Source organism: Procambarus clarkii, chromosome 51 (genome assembly GCF_040958095.1).
Source record: "Procambarus clarkii isolate CNS0578487 chromosome 51, FALCON_Pclarkii_2.0, whole genome shotgun sequence".
NCBI classification, from domain to species: Eukaryota; Metazoa; Arthropoda; class Malacostraca; order Decapoda; family Cambaridae; genus Procambarus; species Procambarus clarkii.
In genome coordinates, this window is record NC_091200.1 from 9,596,598 (window position 1) to 9,617,700 (window position 21,103).

Genomic DNA, 21,103 nt, shown 5'->3' on the forward strand with positions numbered 1-21,103 from the left:
CAAATCAAAAACTGCAGAATGTCTTCCCTGCGCGACTGTTGCAGGTTACACTGACGCGACTACACACACTCACGCTATTACGTCTATAAAAGATTAGTTTTCACATTATTACTACCGCTAGTTTATCTAGTAATCACTATCCGACGACGTTTTTAGGTAAAACAAAGTTACCAAGGGTCACTGTGTATAAACCCTGGCTTCACTATACGAGCCCCAGGGGAAGACATCTCCTGTCAAGCAGGCACGCAGGGTGCAGTCGCACCTCCACAGATCTCCAGTATCATCTGTTGATACTGGTAATGGCTCCAAAGGGCCACCACTTACGGGCTATTCATGCCCATGCTACCTCTTGGGTGACAATGTTGTTGTTGTTAAAGATTTAGCTACTCAGGACGAAGTGTCCATGTAGCACGGGCTATGGTGAGCCCGTAAAGGGTGACTTAATCTTAATCAATCAATCTACACGAGCCCCATATAATGGTGCCATCGTTCACAGGTGATGGGGTGATGGGTACACTTACCGGCGCAACACCTGCTCACGACTTAACTGGGTGACCAGACCATGCACCTCCATTGTCTCCTGCTAACAACCCATCCTCCCAACTGACAGTACGGTTTAATACTAAGTGTAATAAGTTCATTTCCTGACTGTTAGGAATAGTACATAATTGCACTTACTTGTGCTGTTACATTTACCTCCCCATTTATTCTCCTCGTTTTCTGTTAAGACACTCAGAATTTTAGGATGAACTTTTCAAGTTCAATTCTCTATACACAAGTTTTAAATATCAGGAATTTCTTTTCCATTTTTATTAAACAATAGAAATTTTATACAAAATTTGAAAATATCCTGAGCTACTTAACAGTTTATTGAAATATTTTATTTTTTATTAGTTTTATAAAACTGCAATATCAATATAGCTATAGGTTAAGTACTAATTGTAATTAAAAAGCAATAAAATGCTTGTCCTCATACACTAAGAAGGTTAGGTTAGGTCAAGGTTTTCTATTCAGCTTTTCAGGTAAACTCAAATATTGCCAATATATTTGACAGTACGGTTTGATACTAAGTGAAAATAGGTACAAGTCCTGACTGTTAGGAATAGTATATAATTACATACTTGTGCTGTTACATTTACCTCCCCATATTGGGAGGCTGGGCTGCCTATTTCACCAGCTGCCACAACGTATTGTCCGTGGCAAGACAGTCTTGAGCTAGTAGACAGTCCAGTAAATATGATAGAGCCCAATAGGTTCAGCAACCTGTACACCTGTTGACTGACGGTTGAGAGGTGGGACCAAAGAGCCAGAGCTCAACCCCCGCAAGCACAATTAGGTGAGTACACATCCCTTGTGTATTTTCTACTAAAATTAATAGTAATAATACCCATTCGAGACCAAGCAGGTCGTATAACAGTCTACATGATGACTTTACTTCCCCTTCAGCATGTTGTACATTTTTCTAACATTATATACGTAATTGTAATACAGTATATTAATTTTAAAATATTTATAATGAAACGGAGTACTGTTATATATATTCCACTCCAGCTAATAGCAAAAAGATGTGCAGTAATTCATTGTATAATTTAAATGTGATTTGTTTTAGTCCCACAAGAGCTTATTATTGTAAAAAATGTGAAAGAATTGCACTCCACGCGTTGAACCTTGAGTTGCACTCATTGCAACCCGTTCTCGCACTTGCTTTTAGTCAATATTGGCTTATTTAATAAGTGCATATGTGACATACTAATTGATTGTGAATATTTTACTTTACCTTGAAAAGCTTCATAGAAAACACCGACCTCACCTAACCTTCTTAGTATGTTAAGATAAGCATCTTATTGCTTCTTAATTACAATTATTACTTATCCTATACCGTTGATAGGTTAAGTAATAATTGTAAATAAGAAGCAATAAGATGCTTATCTTAACATACTAAGAAGGTTAGGTGAGGTCGGTGTTTTCTATGAAGCATTTCAAGATAAACTAAAATATTCACAATCAATTAGTATGTCACATATGCACTTATTAAATAAGCCAATATTGACTAGAAGCAAGTGCGAGAACGGGTTGCTCATTGAGTCTCCAGATAATCCTGGAAGTTTTCAAGGGCCAAGAGACAGGCGGGGAGGAGTGGAGACTTGTTGCCTTATGGGGAGGCCGGCACCCTTCCCCAGGTTCTACGAGCACGACCGCAAAGATTACAATGATGACGAGGACAATGAAGATTATAATCTTCACAGCTCTCACTATCGTTACAATTTTCAGATCACTGAAATGTCGATGAGAGCGGTGAAGAATACAATGGTGATGGTCAACGGTACAGGATGACACCAGACACCAAAGTCATCAAAAGCTATTGGGTATTGAACAAATTACAACATTAGATGTACACACAACGACCTTCAGGGAACTGAACACATTAACCCATCACACCTCAAACCACTGACACTAGCTCTCCACATATGTCAGTTGCTTAATTTAGAAACTGTACAAATCCACAAGGGCCGTGACGAGGATTCGAACCTGCGTCCGGGAGCATCCCAGACACTGCCTTAATCGACTGAGCTACGACAGGCTAGCTCATCAAGATTGTAACTTGTTCATTTGATGCATCACGTTAGTGTGATCTCTGTGTGTGTTAGAAACTGTACTTGTGGTCGATCTCGAGCCCATTGTTGATGTGAAGATGTGCATTGAATTTTGTAACTAGCTCATCAAGATTGTAACTTGCTTAGCTAAATGAATTGCGGGGTTAACTCCCTGAGCCCATTATGTGCCTCTGTTACTCTTTCCACTACCGCTCACAAGATGGGTATGGGTATCTACCCATAGATAGATGGGTATCTACCGCCCAGAAGATGGGTATGGGTATCTACCCATAGATAGATGGGTATGGGTATCTACCCATAGATAGATGGGTATGGGTATTTACTCATCGATAGATGGGTATGGGTATCTACCCATAGATAGATGGGTATCTACCGCCCACAAGATGGGTATGGGTATCTATCTACCCATAGATAGATGGGTATCTACCGCCCACAAGATGGGTATGAGTATCTACCCATAGATAGATGGGTATCTACCGCCCACAAGATGGATATAGGCATCTACCCATAGATAGATGGGTATCTACCGCCCACAAGATGGATATAGGCATCTACCCATAGATAGATGGGTATCTACCGCCCACAAGATGGATATAGGCATCTACCCATAGATAGATGGGTATCTACCGCCCACAAGACGTGCACAATAAATGAGCTAAACTAAACAAAACTCACACCTCCAAGTCTACACTACTGTGACACAGTAGTGTGGGTGACCACAGAGGTGTAGCCAGAGTACTGTTAGCGGGAGAGAGCACTATCAACCACAGTGGTGAACCACCTCTACCTTGCTCAAGGCCACACGCCCCCCCACCCCCCCACCTCTCCCTTCACTCTCACATCTTTCTCAACCACTTATTTACAAAAACAAATTCAGAGGGATGAATATATTGAGCAGTGTTACCAGCTCTTTATAGTACGTACGTATTAAGAAATACGTACCATCTATACGTATCAAGTTATTGGTACGTATTAAGAAATACGTACTCTACGTACTAAATACGCATTATAAGTACTATATACTATCAGATCTTCTAATATTTTGTTAAAAATAAAGTTTTAATATTACCGTTATACTAAGTACATTGAATTTAATTTAGAAAAAATGTAATTAAAAACGTTTACTTTGTTCTAGTGTACTATATCAGATGCTTGCATTTGTTAAACCTGTAAATTTGTAATAGTAAATATTGTGCATTAAAATACATACATCGCTACAAACACATCAGGTGTTACATACATCACAAACACGCATGGAGGAAACTACAATAACAAATAAAACAAAATGCTGAGCGCTTGTGAGCAAGGGCGCGAGGAATGCACTGTGCGGTTATCTTGTTATTAACACTGGGCGAGTCCCTGACCCCACAACTACTGGAGTACCTGGTCGACCTGCCACTGTGTCCGAGGTTAGTCGGTTAGACGGAATACAACCGTCCACATTCCTCACCTCCGTCATGCTACTTCTTTGTAAGTTATCTACGTCGTTATCGCACTACAAGACGTTACTACTTCACTTCCCCTACCACCGTATTCAGAACTATAAGTGTTAGTTATAAAACAACACATCATTATCACTACTATATATCACATTATACAGCCTCCAATATGGGCTACAAGATCCCAACACCAGCCGGCCAGACTCGGCTGCTGATCTACCTGTCGCGTTAATCAGGTGACCAGTCTGGCCCCAGCAGGAAGGGTGGGGTAGGGCTTCTCCCTAGGGATGGAGGACTTATCTCCGTAGCAGCAACAGGCAGCTACACAACACAGTTCCCCGCTGACAGGTGCTTCTGCTGCTACACGAAGGTTTAACACACAAACACGCACCTACACTCCACCATTCCCTGCTATCAAAATGTTACCCAAGATTATTATGCCATCCCTAAGTTGGAATGTATCAGGACCTATTTATTGGATTGGCTTGTATCATTCCTTGTAAAACTACAGCAGGTTGGGATGGGTGGAGTATAGGAGGGAGGTGGTAGTGGTCCACGGCACGCAACACAACAATGCAGGTCATGCACGTGACGAGTTCCGCCTACCTATCAACTGGTAGATGTTGAGGGTATACACTATACCTTTGAACTTGCTGAGAGATTCCTCGTATCCGCCAAATGTCTTGAAGTCGGCGCCCGTGTTGTGTCCGTCTCGGGTACCATTTGCCCGGGCCTCGGCGGGGTCGAAGCCCAGCCGGCCCTTGTAGTAGTGGTGCGTTGACATTGTGAGGGCAGAGGGTCGGGTCTAGGAGCGCCTGGTGGCGGGGCTAGTAGCACTAGTGTCAACAACTAGTGCAGCAGCAGCAGCGGGAGAGAGCACGGGTCGAAGGGTACTAGAGTCACTAGCTACACTGGACTAACTAAAGGGGTTTGCGGGGCCAGCACCACCGCACCCTGCACACACCGCCTGACTCAGGGGCTTAACTGACTGCCGCTGCCTGGGTCCCGCGGCCTACACTCCTCCCTCTCCCTCTCTCTCTCTCTCTCTCCCCGCCCACAGCACTCCTCCTCCACCCAGGACCCGGGTCAGCCCTGCTCCCTGCCCACGCACCCCCACACACGCACCGCCAGACCTGGAGCTCACACACCTGCACCCTCAGCGTGATGCACGGGGCGGTGGGTGCAAGAGTTCCACCCACAGCACCGGCTAACTCTACACTGGCTGTCCGCCCGCAGGCACACAACACACACGGGCCCGCGGCGGCCGCAAGATGTTCCAACAATACGGCGGCTGAGCCGCTTAGGTACAGTAAACACAACGCTTCGCCAGCCAAGGTAACTGCCACCTTCTTTGGCCTTCCCGCCGGTCCTTTCCTCCAGCGGGTGTGTCCTGCAGGAGTGTGGGGATGAGGTTTATGGCAGGATGAAGGAGGGAGGAAGCAGTGTGGGAGGAGTCATGGCGCCACCACCTGTGCTACTGACGACACACCTGCTCGGCGCTACACACACCCGCCACACCACTACCATACTCTCACAATCCTGTAAACACAAACTTAATCTTTACACCATTTCAATTTGAAATACATCACGGCATTTTCCCAAATGGTTGAGTTTAATGTCAATATATATAATGTCTGTCACTGCCATACATAACCAAGACCGGGAAATAAACAAACGTGCGTCCTGGTGCGGCGTTAATGAAGAGCAGAGGGCGGGGCCTTCTGTGACGTCACTGATACGTCATCAAGTGTACCATCACCTCTACTCCTGTCTTCCTTACACCTCCTCTTAGTTATTAGTTGTCTGTGTTATCATACACCTCTTATCACTCACTCACTTGGCACACTCATCCACTACTCAACCGTGACTCATCCAGCACTCAACAGTAACTAGATACTAATCCAGTACTGCTCCCCCTTCAGAGCAAGAGAGGTGCTGAAATAGAGGGAATACAGAGAACATATACGGCACGCATAGACGAGATAAAGCACCCATTGGGATCGTCTCAAAGCTCTCCAAATGTACTCACTAGAAAGGAGACGAGAGAGATACCAAATAATACACACATGGAAAATACTGGAGGGCCAGGTACCAAATCTACACAGTAAAATAACAACGTACTGGAGTGAACGATATTGAAAAAAAATGCAGAATAGAACCAGTGAAGAGCAGAGGTGCCATAGGCACAATCAGAGAACACTGTATAAACATCAGAGGTCCGCGGTTGTTCAACACCCTCCCAGCGACTATATGAAATATTGCCGGAAAAAAAGTGGAAGTATTCAAGACAAATACTGGAATATGGTTTATGTAAGAAGTACCAGGCTGTAGAGGATATGTGGGCCTGCGGGCCGCTCCAAGCAACAGCTTGATGGACCAAGCTCTCAAGTCAAGCCTGGCCTCGTGCCGGGCTTTACTAATAGTCCCAGAATTCTATCCAGATGCAATCCAGGTAGTAACTGGACAGTCTTCCAGTACTCAACTGTAACTGGACTCATCCAGTACTCAACAGTCAGACGGGAGGCCAGACGTCCTGCTTGTGAGCATTCTGACCTCCGTTCAACGTCATTTCAAGTAAGATGTTAATTTACCCTTTTTCAGGTGAGTGTGTCGTTGAACGGAGGTGAGAACGGTCACCAGGAGGAGGTCTGGCCCCCCTGGACTGACCTCAGGCGGGGGCGTCCTGCTGTGAGGCTCCTGGCGTATGTAACTGCAGGCTGAAGCGTTGACACTTTCATATCTGTTCACGTGTGTGTGGCGGGTTATTTACTGAACTATATTTTGTGTCTGTAATAACGTATGTTCCATCGTCAGGTTGTAGTGACCGCTGTGTTCCACCGCCAGGTTGCAGTGACCGCTGTGTTCCACCGCCAGGTTGTAGTGACCGCTGTGTTCCACCGTCAGGTTGTAGTGACCGCTGTGTTCCACCGTCAGGTTGCAGTGACCGCTGTGTTCCACCGTCAGGTTGCAGTGACCGCTGTGTTCCAGCGTCAGGTTGCAGTGACCGCTGTGTTCCACCGTCAGGTTGCAGTGACCGCTGTGTTCCACCGTCAGGTTGCAGTGACCGCTGTGTTCCACCGTCAGGTTGCAGTGACCGCTGTGTTCCACCGTCAGGTTGCAGTGACCGCTGTGTTCCACCGTCAGGTTGCAGTGACCGCTGTGTTCCACCGTCAGGTTGCAGTGACCGCTGTGTTCCACCGTCAGGTTGCAGTGACCGCTGTGTTCCACCGCCAGGTTGTAGTGACCGCTGTGTTCCACCGTCAGGTTGCAGTGACCGCTGTGTTCCACCGCCAGGTTGTAGTGGCCGCTGTGTTCCACCGTCAGGTTGTAGTGACCGCTGTGTTCCACCGTCAGGTTGCAGTGACCGCTGTGTTCCACCGTCAGGTTGCAGTGACCGCTGTGTTCTACCGCCAGGTTGTAGTGACCGCTGTGTTCCACCGTCAGGTTGTAGTGACCGCTGTGTTCCACCATCAGGTTGCAGTACCCGCTGTGTTCCACCGCCAGGTTGCAGTACCCGCTGTGTTCCACCGCCAGGTTGTAGTGACCGCTGTGTTCCACCGCCAGGTTGTAGTGACCGCTGTGTTCCACCGCCCGGTTGCAGTACCCGCTGTGTTCCACCGCCAGGTTGCAGTACCCGCTGTGTTCCACCGCCAGGTTGTAGTGACCGCTGTGTTCCACCGCCAGGTTGCAGTACCCGCTGTGTTCCACCGCCAGGTTGCAGTACCCGCTGTGTTCCACCGCCAGGTTGCAGTACCCGCTGTGTTCCACCGCCAGGTTGCAGTGACCGCTGTGTTCCACCGCCAGGTTGTAGTGACCGCTGTGTTCCACCGCCAGGTTGCAGTGACCGCTGTGTTCCACCGCCAGGTTGTAGTGACCGCTGTGTTCCACCGCCAGGTTGCAGTGACCGCTGTGTTCCACCGCCAGGTTGTAGTGACCGCTGTGTTCCACCGCCAGGTTGCAGTGACCGCTGTGTTCCACCGCCAGGTTGTAGTGACCGCTGTGTTCCACCGCCAGGTTGCAGTGACCGCTGTGTTCCACCGCCAGGTTGTAGTGACCGCTGTGTTCCACCGCCAGGTTGCAGTGACCGCTGTGTTCCACCGCCAGGTTGCAGTGACCGCTGTGTTCCACCGCCAGGTTGCAGTGACCGCTGTGTTCCACCGCCAGGTTGCAGTGACCGCTGTGTTCCACCGCCAGGTTGCAGTGACCGCTGTGTTCCACCGCCAGGTTGTAGTGACCGCTGTGTTCCACCGCCAGGTTGTAGTGACCGCTGTGTTCCACCGCCAGGTTGTAGTGACCGCTGTGTTCCACCGCCAGGTTGCAGTGACCGCTGTGTTCCACCGCCAGGTTGCAGTGACCGCTGTGTTCCACCGCCAGGTTGCAGTGACCGCTGTGTTCCACCGCCAGGTTGCAGTGACCGCTGTGTTCCACCGCCAGGTTGCAGTGACCGCTGTGTTCCACCGCCAGGTTGTAGTGACCGCTGTGTTCCACCGCCAGGTTGCAGTGACCGCTGTGTTCCACCGCCAGGTTGTAGTGACCGCTGTGTTCCACCGCCAGGTTGTAGTGACCGCTGTGTTCCACCGTCAGGTTGCAGTGACCGCTGTGTTCCACCGCCAGGTTGTAGTGACCGCTGTGTTCCACCGCCAGGTTGCAGTGACCGCTGGCTGCATGTTGACACTTCACACCAAGATGTAACAATGCTTGCTTATTCTTAACTTGTAAATGTGGTTTGCAATATTTGTGATTTCTCGTTTATTTCACATCTTTTTTTTTTTGAATACTGGATGAGTCCGGTTACTGTTGAGTAATGGATGAGTCCGGTTACTGTTGAGTACTGGATGAGTCCGGTTACTGTTGAGTACTGGATGAGTCCGGTTACTGTTGAGTACTGGATGAGTCCGGTTACTGTTGAGTACTGGATGAGTCCGGTTATATAATATAATAATTTAATAATACTTCAGAAGGATCCTTCTGAAAATGTATTATTAAATTCGAAAGTACTTAAGGAAATTCCTGTCTTAATCTTTCCTTCGTGGTCAGCTCCATTCTCGTTCAGCTTTTCTTCGAGGACTACCTCAATGGCACTCGAGCCCAGAGGTGCCCCTAGCAGCACACTGTTGGTGGGAGCGGTTACTGGGGCTCCTGGCAAAACTGGTCTTATCGCATCTATGATTGGTATCTAGATGAGAGATGATTTCGCACTTTGATGGATTTAGGTTGAGTCCTAACTCCTCTCCCTTAGATTTTTTAGGAGGTGCTCAATATAGGCTCGTGCTGCATGAGCTGCTGCTTCACAGCCATGGCGGGACACCAAAGTCTAGTTGATGGGGTCGAAGCATCGTTGTAGCTTCCGTGGATGTTTCTGACAGCTGCCCTAGCAACAAGGCGCCGAAGTGTGTTACCCACGACAATGGGTCTGACTCCACCACCCTTCTTCTCAAGGGTACAAAAGGATGCTCCGAAGAAGGGTTTAATTGTATCTGGGATCAACCCAGAGAGGCAGTTGTTGACAAACTTCGTGACCTCTGACAGTAGTGTCTCGGCAACTTCGCCCCAACATATATATATGTTGTTACTGCATATTAGTTCAAAACTAATACGCATCACCCGGAGTGAAGCCTTGTGGGCTCCCACGTAAGCTGACCCATATTGTGTTCTATCACCCCCCCCTGCCCCTAGTCCTTATATATATATAATATAGTTATACTTGTAACGGCTATGCCCTTTTAATAGATTTGGAATGGCCGCCTTAGGTCAAACAGAAGTACGCGGCGTTATCTCTTATAAGGTATAGCTGACAAGTATTTTTTTATTATTATTAACAAGCTTAGGTTTACATAGCAATGTGCTGTTACTCTATTCTATATGGGAAGATTACAGTGTAGATAACAAAACTAGCTATAAGTTCATCTAATATTCTCGTCACACAGGATGGTTAGTCACACATGACGTCAGGGGAGCAAATACCAGTCTCGGTACAAAAACAAATCAACTCTGACTAAAAAAATCAAGAGAGAACATGAAATGCAAGACTGATCTATTAGCCTCAACTAGCAAAATCTGGGTACAGCACAAGCATATCTTTTAATATTCCTGAGTGTATGAAGTAATTACAGTGCTCAAAGTATCTCACACCATTTGGTCTGAAGTCACTTATAACAGGGCAATCACAGATATAGTGTTGGAGAGTATGTCCCAGCTCTTGTTCACATAGCTTACAATTGTAATGTTCACCACTGGGGGGGATTCATTACCAGCAGCCACCTGCCATAGATATCAATATCACAGCCTAATTCTGGCAATTACAATGTCTCACTGTGTCTAGTGGATGTTTTATGCTGCCCGTACATATAATTCTCGGTTCTAAACATGTCATAGCTCTTTATACTCGTACTTTCTGGCCTTTGTGGGCCAGTAACTGCTTTCTGTCCTCCTTAATTTCCTGAAATATTGCGGTAATTGCGATGGAGACATTAACAATCAGTTCTCAGAAACACGCCACAAATTAAGTGTTTTGACACTCGCATGACCGAATATGAGAGGCTCATATGACCGAACACGAGAGAGCTAAAGTGATCCAAATAGTGGTTGCCTGCACCAGGATGACGCAGATCAAACAAAGAGACGTCACTTGCACCACTAAATGTACGCGACCCAAGAGGATCTGGTCGCCGACCACCATCTTTCTACCAGCATAACATGTTCAGTGATTCTCTCACACTCACCCGGGCCCTCAAACCATCCCATCCTCAGGTTATGCTCGTCTAAGCTGCCGTCCTCCCTTAAGTTGCATTCGAAAATCTTTCTGTAGTATTAAAAATGACATTCATGTTAATATGATATGACAGTATTGTTTTGTATAGTTAGGCCTTGGGTAGGTTAGGCTACGTATTTTGGTTCTGTTGAAAAAAGTTAGGCATTTTCTGTAAGTGGGTGTAGCATTTCAAGAGGTGCGCCTTCTATGGAACTCCGCCCCAGAGTAAGACCTAATCCCAGAGAAGACCTAATCCCCAGAGAGGCTCCACCCCAGAGAACACCTAACCCCAGAGAGGCTCTACCCCAGACCCTCTCTGGGGTAGAGAGGCTCTCAACCCCTGATGAGGGTTAATGACAGTCTTGTATTCAACAATATTCGGCGTCTCTCAAAAACCATTTTAGGGAAGTAACAGAGAGCGGATTTCGACGTCGACTTTCAGCTCGTATGTTCATTGGTCAACCAACAAATGTTTACAGTGTTGAACAATGTTTACTCTGGTTCACCCTCACGGCCTGACAGCTGGTGGAGTGGTCACGTGGGGGAGGGGGTGAATGTCTGTCATGGGTGGTGTTTGTTGTGGAGGGGGAGGGAGGGAAGGACTAACCTTACCTATTGGTGACTACGGGGAAGTGAGGTCTAGCGCTCTAATGCCCCGCCTACTAGCCTTGTACCTGCTGCGGTCTGACTATCCTGCCATCAAATTCTTTGTCGAATAGGGCCTTATAGTTGTGGATTCAGATGCCTTCCACAATTTCTTTTAGAGCATGCCACTTGTTAACTACCCGTGTAGGATGAGAGGATCCTCATCCACACTTCGGCTCATTGGGGGATGAATTGGCATTGGGGCACACATTGGCCGAAGTGTGGATGAAGCATTTCCCGCGTCTACCTGTGTCCTCTTGTACTGTTTCCTCTCAATCTGAAGACGCTATCTTTGTTCACCTTATCTTTCCCTTCACCTGTGCCTCTCCATCCTCTTTATCTCCCCTCCACCCCCCCAAAAAATCTATTCCCTTCAGTATTTTGCATGTTGTGATTATATTCCCTCTATTCCTTCTATCCTCTAGGAGTCTAGAATTATGAGATTTAGTTACATTAGCCTATCTTCGATTCCTTGAAGGAATCCTGATTCAGGTTTCTAAACAATGTTCTTATAACTGCCATCGTCCCATACACTGCTGATGTTATCCTGTTTGTGTGTGCCTCCGGTGTAGGTGGTGATGGTGGGATGTTGTCGCTGGAGGTGTAAAAACACTTTGTAATTATTTTACAATTACAAAGGTAAGTAATTGTAATTGTTTTACAATTACAAAGGTAAGTAATTGTAATTGTTTTACAATTACATCAGAAAGGCGTGACGTTCCTGGTCTGTGTAAAGACCAGGAACGTAGTATGTCATATAAATAAATTGTTTCGCTCGAACACCGGACACAAACGGATAACATCCGGATTAAAGAACCTTATCACCAAAAAAGAAAGCTAGCTACAAATGAATAAAGTATGGTGAAGTCAAAACAACAATTGTCACACTAATGAACAAATCCACAAGAACCGTGATGAGGGGTTCGAACCTACGTCCAAGAGGATCCCAGACATGATAAAATATTTGTCGGATTTGTTCCACAAACCCACAAACCCTTGTGGATTCGTTCTGTTGATGCATCACGCTATTGTGATTTCTGTGTGTAATTGTCACACTACTTGGAAATATTAGAAGCCAGGGAGCCGAGCGGATAGCACGCTGGACTTGTGATCCTGTGGTCCCGAGTTCGATCCCAGGCGCCGGCGAGAAACAATGGGCAGAGTTTCTTTCACCCTATGCCCCTGTTACCTAGCAGTAAAATAGGAACCTGGGTGTTAGTCAGCTGTCACGGGCTGCTTCCTGGGGGAGGAGGCCTGGTCGAGGACCGGGCCGCGGGGACACTAAAAAGCCCCGAAATCCTCTCAAGATAAGAGGCGGCACCACTCTCGTGCCAGGTAAGTCCACTACGGGCTCACCATAGCCCGTGCTACTTGCCCCGCTCCTGTGCCAGGTAAATTACGGGCTCACCATAGCCCGTGCTACTTGGAACGTGGGCCTTACTGGCTGCCACCTCTTGCCTGGCTTGCTCTTCATGACTGGGACGGTGGGTGGGGGGAGACACCTCTCTCACGCTCCACAAATGATGCCCAAAACCTTAAGCCTTAATACCAAGTACCTGGATTGTACCTGGATGGAGTTCTGGGAATTCATCTACTCCCCAAGCCCGGCCTGGGGGCCAGGCTTGTTTTGTGAGAGCTTGGTCTAACAGGTTGTTACTTGGAGCAGCCCACATATCCACCACAGCCCGGTTGGTCCAGTACACACAGAGCACAAAAGCATTATCAAAATGAGAATAGTAGAAATATGAAGAAAACATAAAAGCAATAGGAAAATGATGGTGGTGAAGGCTAAAGACAAGCTTGAGAAAGCATAACATGAAGTAATAAGATGAACGGATGTATACAAATAAACATTACAAATGGAACAGGAAGGCGAACCAGAGACGCAAAAAAATGAGACGGAGATAATGCAGAATACTGAGGAGGAGTGAGAGGTGTAAGTATGGTTATATATGCTACCATCTACACAAAGTAGGTCACACACAGCACCGCTCCTGTGCCAGGTAAGTCCACTACGGGCTCACCATAGCCCGTGCTACTTGCCCCGCTCCTGTGCCAGGTAAGCTACGGGCCCACCATAGCCCGTGCTACTTGCACCGCTCCTGTGCCAGGTAAGCTACGGGCCCACCATAGCCCGTGCTACTTGCACCGCTCCTGTACCAGGTAAGCTACGGGCCCACCATAGCCCGTGCTACTTGCCCCGCTCCTGTGCCAGGTAAGCTACGGGCCCACCATAGCCCGTGCTACTTGCACCGCTCCTGTGCCAGGTAAGCTACGGGCCCACCATAGCCCGTGCTACTTGCACCGCTCCTGTGCCAGGTAAGCTACGGGCCCACCATAGCCCGTGCTACTTGCACCGCTCCTGTGCCAGGTAAGCTACGGGCCCACCATAGCCCGTGCTACTTGCACCGCTCCTGTGCCAGGTAAGCTACGGGCTCACCATAGCCCGTGCTACTTGCCCCGCTCCTGTGCCAGGTAAGCTACGGGCCCACCATAGCCCGTGCTACTTGCACCGCTCCTGTACCAGGTAAGCTACGGGCTCACCATAGCCCGTGCTAATTGCACCGCTCCTGTGCCAGGTAAGCTACGGGCTCACCATAGCCCGTGCTACTTGCACCGCTCCTGTGCCAGGTAAGCTACGGGCTCACCATAGCCCGTGCTACTTGGAACTTGTTCCTAGTAGCTGAATCTATAACAACAACAACCAAGTAGGTAGTAAGCCCACAAGCATCAAAGGTTCAGGTCAAATATCTCCGCGGTTACTAGTATAGAACAGCACTGCACGCGCGTGCACACACGCACGCACACTCACGAACAAACACAGACGGGATCCAAGAGTCAATGCTCGATCCTGCAGACACAAATAGGTGATTACAAATAGGTGAGTATATACACATGGGGCCAACATGTGTGTGTTTGTGTGGAAAAAATAAAAAAAAATAAAAAAATGATTGACTGATAGTTGACAGGCGGGGCGAAAGAGTAGAGCTCAACCCCCGCAAGCGCAACAATGTGAATACACACACACACACACACACACACACACACACACACACACACACACACACACACACACACACACACACACACACACACACACACACACACACACACACCACACACACACCACACACACACCTTGTATTGGGGTGGATGTTGTAACATATGTGACCAGCACATGTGGCAGCGTCATGTGAGCCGCGAACACCTGCTGCTCTAGACCAACACCTGTGCCACTTGACCCCGTAACCAACATATCTATACAAGTGTTCGATCACAAACTTTACCTGTTGCCCTGGGAAGAACCACCCACAACCACCACTCCACCACAACCACCACTCCACCACAACTACCACTCCACCACAACTACCACTCCACCACAACTACCACTCCACCACAACTACCACTCCACCACAACTACCACTCCACCACAACTACCACTCCACCACAACTACCACTCCACCACAACTACCACTCCACCACAACTACCACTCCACCACAACTACCACTCCACCACAACTACCACCCAGCACACGACAACAGGCCACAAATATAGTTGGCGCAGCTTAACACACCTCCACTCATCTGCTGCAGGAACCACCAAGTGATAATCGCCTCATTAGAGTTGACACAGAGGGAAGTAGTTCATAACATACACCGTCCAGATGGTTATAAACAGCGCAGACATCACTGGTCGCGGCTGACATAGCTCAGACGATCGTGCCAATCTGCAGGTATACTTTAGTCTATCGCCTGGCGGGGCTGCGACATAGTTCTCTGATTCTCTGCCCCTAACGTCCACACACTGCATAATGCCTGTGTCAGGCTGGTTCCATTCAAGTCTTGCAGGTCAGGAAGAGCACAAACCCTCCCAAGGCACGTGTTCAATACATGCATTACGACTCAAAAGGTTTTGGTGCAAAAGTTCAAAAGGATTTGGTCCTATAAAAATCCTGGTCAAGGTAAAAAAAAAAAAAAAATGTTGTAATTAAAACGGGGAGTAATTAAAAGAATCGACTCGCTCCGTCTTGTGCTAATAATAGAAGACCAAAAATACTTTATAATGGGTAATTTTATGCAATTATACCCAAACATGAGTTGAGCCCCACTCCTCGATGGGGGCCTCACCCCACCGCTTTCTTCCTCTACCACCTCTCAGCCTACTCCTTCCTAAACCCCACCCAAGCCCTAGGAGTGATACCTGGTTACCTGGTTGATGGGGTTCTGGGAGTTCTTCTACTCCCCAAGCCCGGCCCGAGGCCAGGGTTGACTTGTGAGAGTTTGGTCCACCAGGCTGTTGCTTGGAGCGGCCCGCAGGCCCACATACCCGCCACAGCCCGCTTGGTCCGGAACTTCTCTTAGAAAAGAGTCTAGTTTTCTCTTGAAGATGTCCACGGTTGTTCCGGCAATATTTCTTATAGTCGCTGGGAGGATGTTGAACAACCGCGGACCTCTGATGTTTATACAGTGCTCTCTGATTGTGCCTATGGCTCCTCTGCTCTTCACTGGTTCTATTCTGCATTTTCTTCCATATCGTTCACTCCAGTACGTTGTTATTTTACTGTGTAGATTTGCTACCTGGCCCTCCAGTATTTTCCACGTGTGTATTATTTGGTATCTCTCTCGTCTCCTTTCTAGAGAGTACATTTGGAGAGCTTTGAGACGATCCCAATAATTTAGGTGCTTTATCTCGTTTATGCGTGCCGTATATGTTCTCTGTATTCCCTCTATTTCAGCAGTCTCTCCTGCTCTGAAGGGGAAGTGAGTACTGAGCAGTACTCGAGACGAGACAACACAAGTGACTTGAAGAGTACAACCATTGTGATGGGATCCCTGGATTTGATGACTGACTATTGATGACCCACACAGTTGACAGATCAGACTGTGGGTAGGATGAAGGGAGGGAGGGAGGGAGAGAGAGACACACAAAGGCATGGTATAAATGGGATAAATAGTGAAGGAGAGGGAGGTGTGGATGGGAGGAGCCTTGATGGTCCTTGAGAAGCACCTGCACCAGGCCACCCCCCCATCCCCCCCCGGGTCCCTGCAGGCGCAACACATTACACCAGCTGACTCAGCGCCATACACATGCACCCGCACACATGCACGCTTGCTTGCTCGCTCGCTCTCTTTCACTCTCTCACTCTGTCACTCTCTCTCACTCTCTCTCTCTCACACACACGCAGAAAATATTAATGTCATTGGGCCACATATTTATCAATACCGGGCACTACCTACCATGTGTCTTCCGGGGATTAAGAGCCCCGCGGCCCGGTCTCCGAGAGGCTGTTGATCCCCGGAAGCTACACACGGAAGGTAGTGGCCGTGAATTGATAAATGAATGAATGGCCACATTGCTAACTATGTGGCCCCGCGTGTGTGTACTTGAGACCGTCCTCGTACACCAGGTAACCTGGTAACCTGCGCCTCCCAAGACGCTGCCTTCAGCACCTGCTGACACATATGAGTCACTCTTCCTCCGGCGCTGACGACGCTTCTCGCTAGGTTGGACCTACGGTGTAATCACTCCAGGATGGAACAAGCTCTACTAAACACTATAAACTCTCTCTTCCGCCACTCTGATTTAAACTTTGCTGAATACTCACGCAGCAGTAATTTACACTGAACTTATCAAGGTAAACACTTTCACTCATCACACTCACTAAACGTCAAAATATATTATCTTCAGCTCAGTATATATACGGTGGTGCTTTTCTCTGATTGGCGGCGCAATAATTTTGTCAGTTCCAACCTAATTTGCGCAGTGGAAAAACACAATTCGTTGTACAGGCGGCCACGCTCCAGGGGCGAGGACTGGTGCAGTGGCGGCCACGGTCTGGCAGCCAGCAAGGCCCCTCCAGCCTCAACACAGGGCCAGAGACCACCTGGAACAGGTGGGCCAGAGAGCGGCTGACGGCAGCACCTGGGAGGGGAAGAGAGCAGGAGAGCCGCCCAAGTCCTCATTCCTCCCGTGCCCTCAACTACTCACTGGAGTAATCATCACGGTCGGTCGTCTGGTGGTCGACGTATGGTAATCATGGCCCTCATGGCCGTGTTGAACGCACAATGTTATCAGATTGTATCTTATCTCTTCCTGGCGCGATAACTGCCTGGGGGTGCGGGTCCACTCCCTCTGTCGCCTGCTGGTAAACAAATATATTGTGATCCATAGTTTAATAAGTATTAGGCTTACTTTGCTCATGAGACTCCCAGAGTTGTTGTTTTAGATTCAGTTTCTTGGAAGAAAAAGTTGCAAGTAGCACGGGCTATGGTGAGCCCGTAGTGGACTTGCCTGGCACAGAAGCGGGGCTGTAACTCGGATGCCCCCAAGCCATCTTTGCCGAATAGGCAGATATTATCATAAATGTGATATTTAATAATAAAAGAATAATAATAGAGCCCTCTTGGTGGCAGCCAGGTGGCGCCACAGATACACAAGGGTTCAACAGCCACACAAGTGTTTCATCTAGCTCAAGACTGTGGCGGCGCCTCTCACCTTGGTCGCCTGGCTGCCAATGTCCACTTGACGCCAGCATCAAGTCCTCCACAGTTCCAGGTGACTAACAAACCCAAGGGGAAAAAAACGCAAGGTGCATGAAACGTTGGCTTTACGTTGTGTAGCCTCCTGGAGGAGCACTGTGCTCTGAGCTGGGTCAGCCTCGGCCCAACAACACGCAGAGCTGTCAACACCGTGCCGTAAGTACTCCCTCTGCCACAACTTTACCCTCAACTCTCAACCCCTTTACAAGAGGAGAGAAGAACGGGCACTTCTACTAGAACACTAATTTTAACGCCCAAACTGCTAAGATTCAAATCCCAATTCTGGCCAAAATATACACGCATGCATACACGTGTTCACACGCATGCATACACGTGTTCAAAAGCATGCACACACGTGTTCACACGCATGCACACAAATGTTCATACGTATGCATACACACGGAGAGGAAATTCTTCAGGAGTCAGAGAAGGAAAAAGACTTGGGGTTGATATCACGCCAGACCTGTCTTCTGCAGCACATATCAAGAGGATAACATCAGCGGCATATGCCAGGCCGGCCAACATACGAACGGCATTCAGAAACTTGTGTAAAGAATCATTCAGAACTTTGTATACCACATATGTCAGGCCAACCCTGCAGTATGGTATGCAGCCCCAGCATGGAGTCCATATCTAGTCAAGGATAAGACTAAACTGGAAAAGGTTCAAAGGTTTGCCACCAGACCAGTACCCGAGCTGAGAGGTATGAGCTACGAGGAGAGACTACGGGAATTAAACCTCACTTCGCTGGAAGACAGAAGAGTTAGGGGGGACATGATCACCACATTCAAGATTCTGAAGAAAATTGATAGGGTAGATAAAGACAGTCTATTTAACACAAGGGGAACACGCACAAGGGGACACAGGTGGAAACTGAGTGCCGAAATGAGCCACAGAGATATTAGAAAGAACTTTTTTAGTGTCAGCGTGGTTGACAAATGGAATGCATTAGGGGGTGATGTGGTGGAGGCTGACTCCATACACAGTTTCAAGTGTAGATATGATAGAGCCCGATAGGCTCAGGAATCTGTACACCTGTTGATTGACGGTTGAGAGGCGGGACCAAAGCTCAACCCCCGCAAACACAACTAGGTGAGTACAACTAGGTGAGTACACGTGTTCACACGCACGCTCCATACCCTCACATGTCACATTATTGCAGTTTTCAATGTATGTATATAAAAAGCCAATGTGTTTTCGAGTTTGGGGGCCAGACGCTTGGGGCTAGCCTCACCAAACTTAAACACTCCATTCCCACACATTTCACTTAAGATTACTTTAACTCATTATGAGGGCTAAGATTACTTATACTCATTATGAGGGCTAAGATTACTTATACTCATTATGAGGGCTAAGATTACTTATACTCATTATGAGGGCTAAGATTACTTATACTCATTATGAGGGCTAAGATTACTTATACTCATTATGAGGGCTAAGATTACTTATACTCATTATGAGGGCTAAGATTACTTATACTCATTATGAGGGCTAAGATTACTTATACTCATTATGAGGGTTAAGTAATTATCAAGATAAGTCAGCAGGCACGGGAGACAGGGCCCGGTCATACTGGCTTGGAGGTTTCTCTTTATATTTAATCACCTCACAATGATTGCGGGGATGAAAGGAAAGTGGTGAAGGGTAGGGAGAGTGGTGATGGGTGGGGAGGGTGGTGAAGGGTGGGGAGGGTGGTGAAGGGTAGGGAGAGTGGTGATGGGTGGGGAGGGTGGTGAAGGGTGGGGAGGGTGGTGAAGGGTAGGGAGGGTGGTGAAGGGTGGGGAGGATGGTGAAGGGTGGGGAGGGTGGTGAAGGGTGGGGAGGGTGGTTGATACCTGGTTGATGGGGTTCTGGGAGGAGTTCTACTCCCCAAGCCTGGCCTCAGAGAGTGTGCAGTTTGTTACCTAAAACCTCATACCAGCGACCCTGCCAGAGGTCTCAGATTGAGGAGGTTGTGATGAAGATAGTGTGTAGGGACGATGGTTACAGTAATGATGATGGTGAGCAGTAAAGATGGTTATTGTGATAAAAATTGTATTTGGAGAAGATGGTTGCACCGCTAAGATGGTGTGTGTAGTGAAGACGGTTATAGTAATGAAGATAGTGTGGAAAGTGATAATGGTTAGTGATGAAGATAGTGTGTGTAGTGAAGATGTGGCCTCTGTTATGAGTTCCCTGAGTATTCTACGTATATCTTACACGATAATATTCCCAGACTTTAGGAAATATTAGCTACTCGCTACGACACTAACCTAGTTGGTGGTTGTGAAAACCTTCTAGTTATCTGTTGTTTCCACGTACTCTCTAGACCACGTCGCTCCCTACACCCTACACGCTTTACACCTAGAATTACAGAGCAATAGTACCATGAAACACAAAAGACACAGATTGATAAAGCGCCATGTAAGTTTCACGACCCACTTAAGTCAAGAACTGACCCTCGGGTGGAAAGTGTTGCACCTCACATTCACAGAATTCTCTAAAAATAGCGCGAGCGTTGAGGAAAGACGTCAGCGGGGCCGAGGAGCGGAAACATTGCGTCAGGCTGGGCCAGGCACTTAAGGCAAAACACGAGCATGGACATAAGTACACCTACCTATACGACGATGATACATGTGAATTGACTCGCAAAACAAAAAAACACCAAGTTACCATAAGCTGGCTCTGAGAGTTGTTCCACTCCCCAAGCCCGACCACAAGTTGGAACAAAAAGTACACATGAACACCATATTAAGAAGACCGTTGGTATCAAAGAGGAGACCTGAGTGCGAGACACTGTACTTAAGGTAACACTATGTACCCCTGTGAGTGTATCCCTGCACACGGGGTAAGGTGTCTGGTTAAAGCTAATACTGGTAACATAGGTACTACTAGCGGTAATGGTAATATTTGTCGTGGTGGTGGTGGTGGTGGTATAAGCATAAGGGTAGCATTAGAAGTACTAATAGTCGTGAGGATTGTGGTAGTAGTCGTGGGAGCAGTGGTAGTAGTCGTGGGAGTAGTGGTAGTAGTCTTAAGTAGTCAGAGTCAGATAAGGTAACGTAATCATATGATGCCCTAGTGAGGTGCCCCTGGCATTATGCAGTACACGTTTGGGCTCCATACAAGAAAGT

At 47.7% G+C, this 21,103-nt stretch overlaps 1 protein-coding gene across 5 annotated transcripts in view; it reads right to left on the minus strand.

The window, feature by feature from the left end:
- shot (dystonin-like protein short stop) overlaps positions 1–21,103 on the minus strand; it is a 629,765-nt gene that overhangs the window by 359,404 nt on the left and 249,258 nt on the right. For 2 of the 5 annotated variants that reach the window (XM_069303978.1, XM_069303970.1), the window contains exon 1: positions 4,697–5,100. The exons of the other annotated variants lie outside the window; for them this stretch is intronic. In XM_069303978.1, coding sequence (XP_069160079.1) covers positions 4,697–4,838 — 142 coding nt within the window. In that variant the 5' untranslated portion in view covers positions 4,839–5,100. Of the gene's footprint in view, positions 1–4,696; positions 5,101–21,103 lie in introns of those variants that run through there. 5 annotated transcript variants of the gene reach the window in all.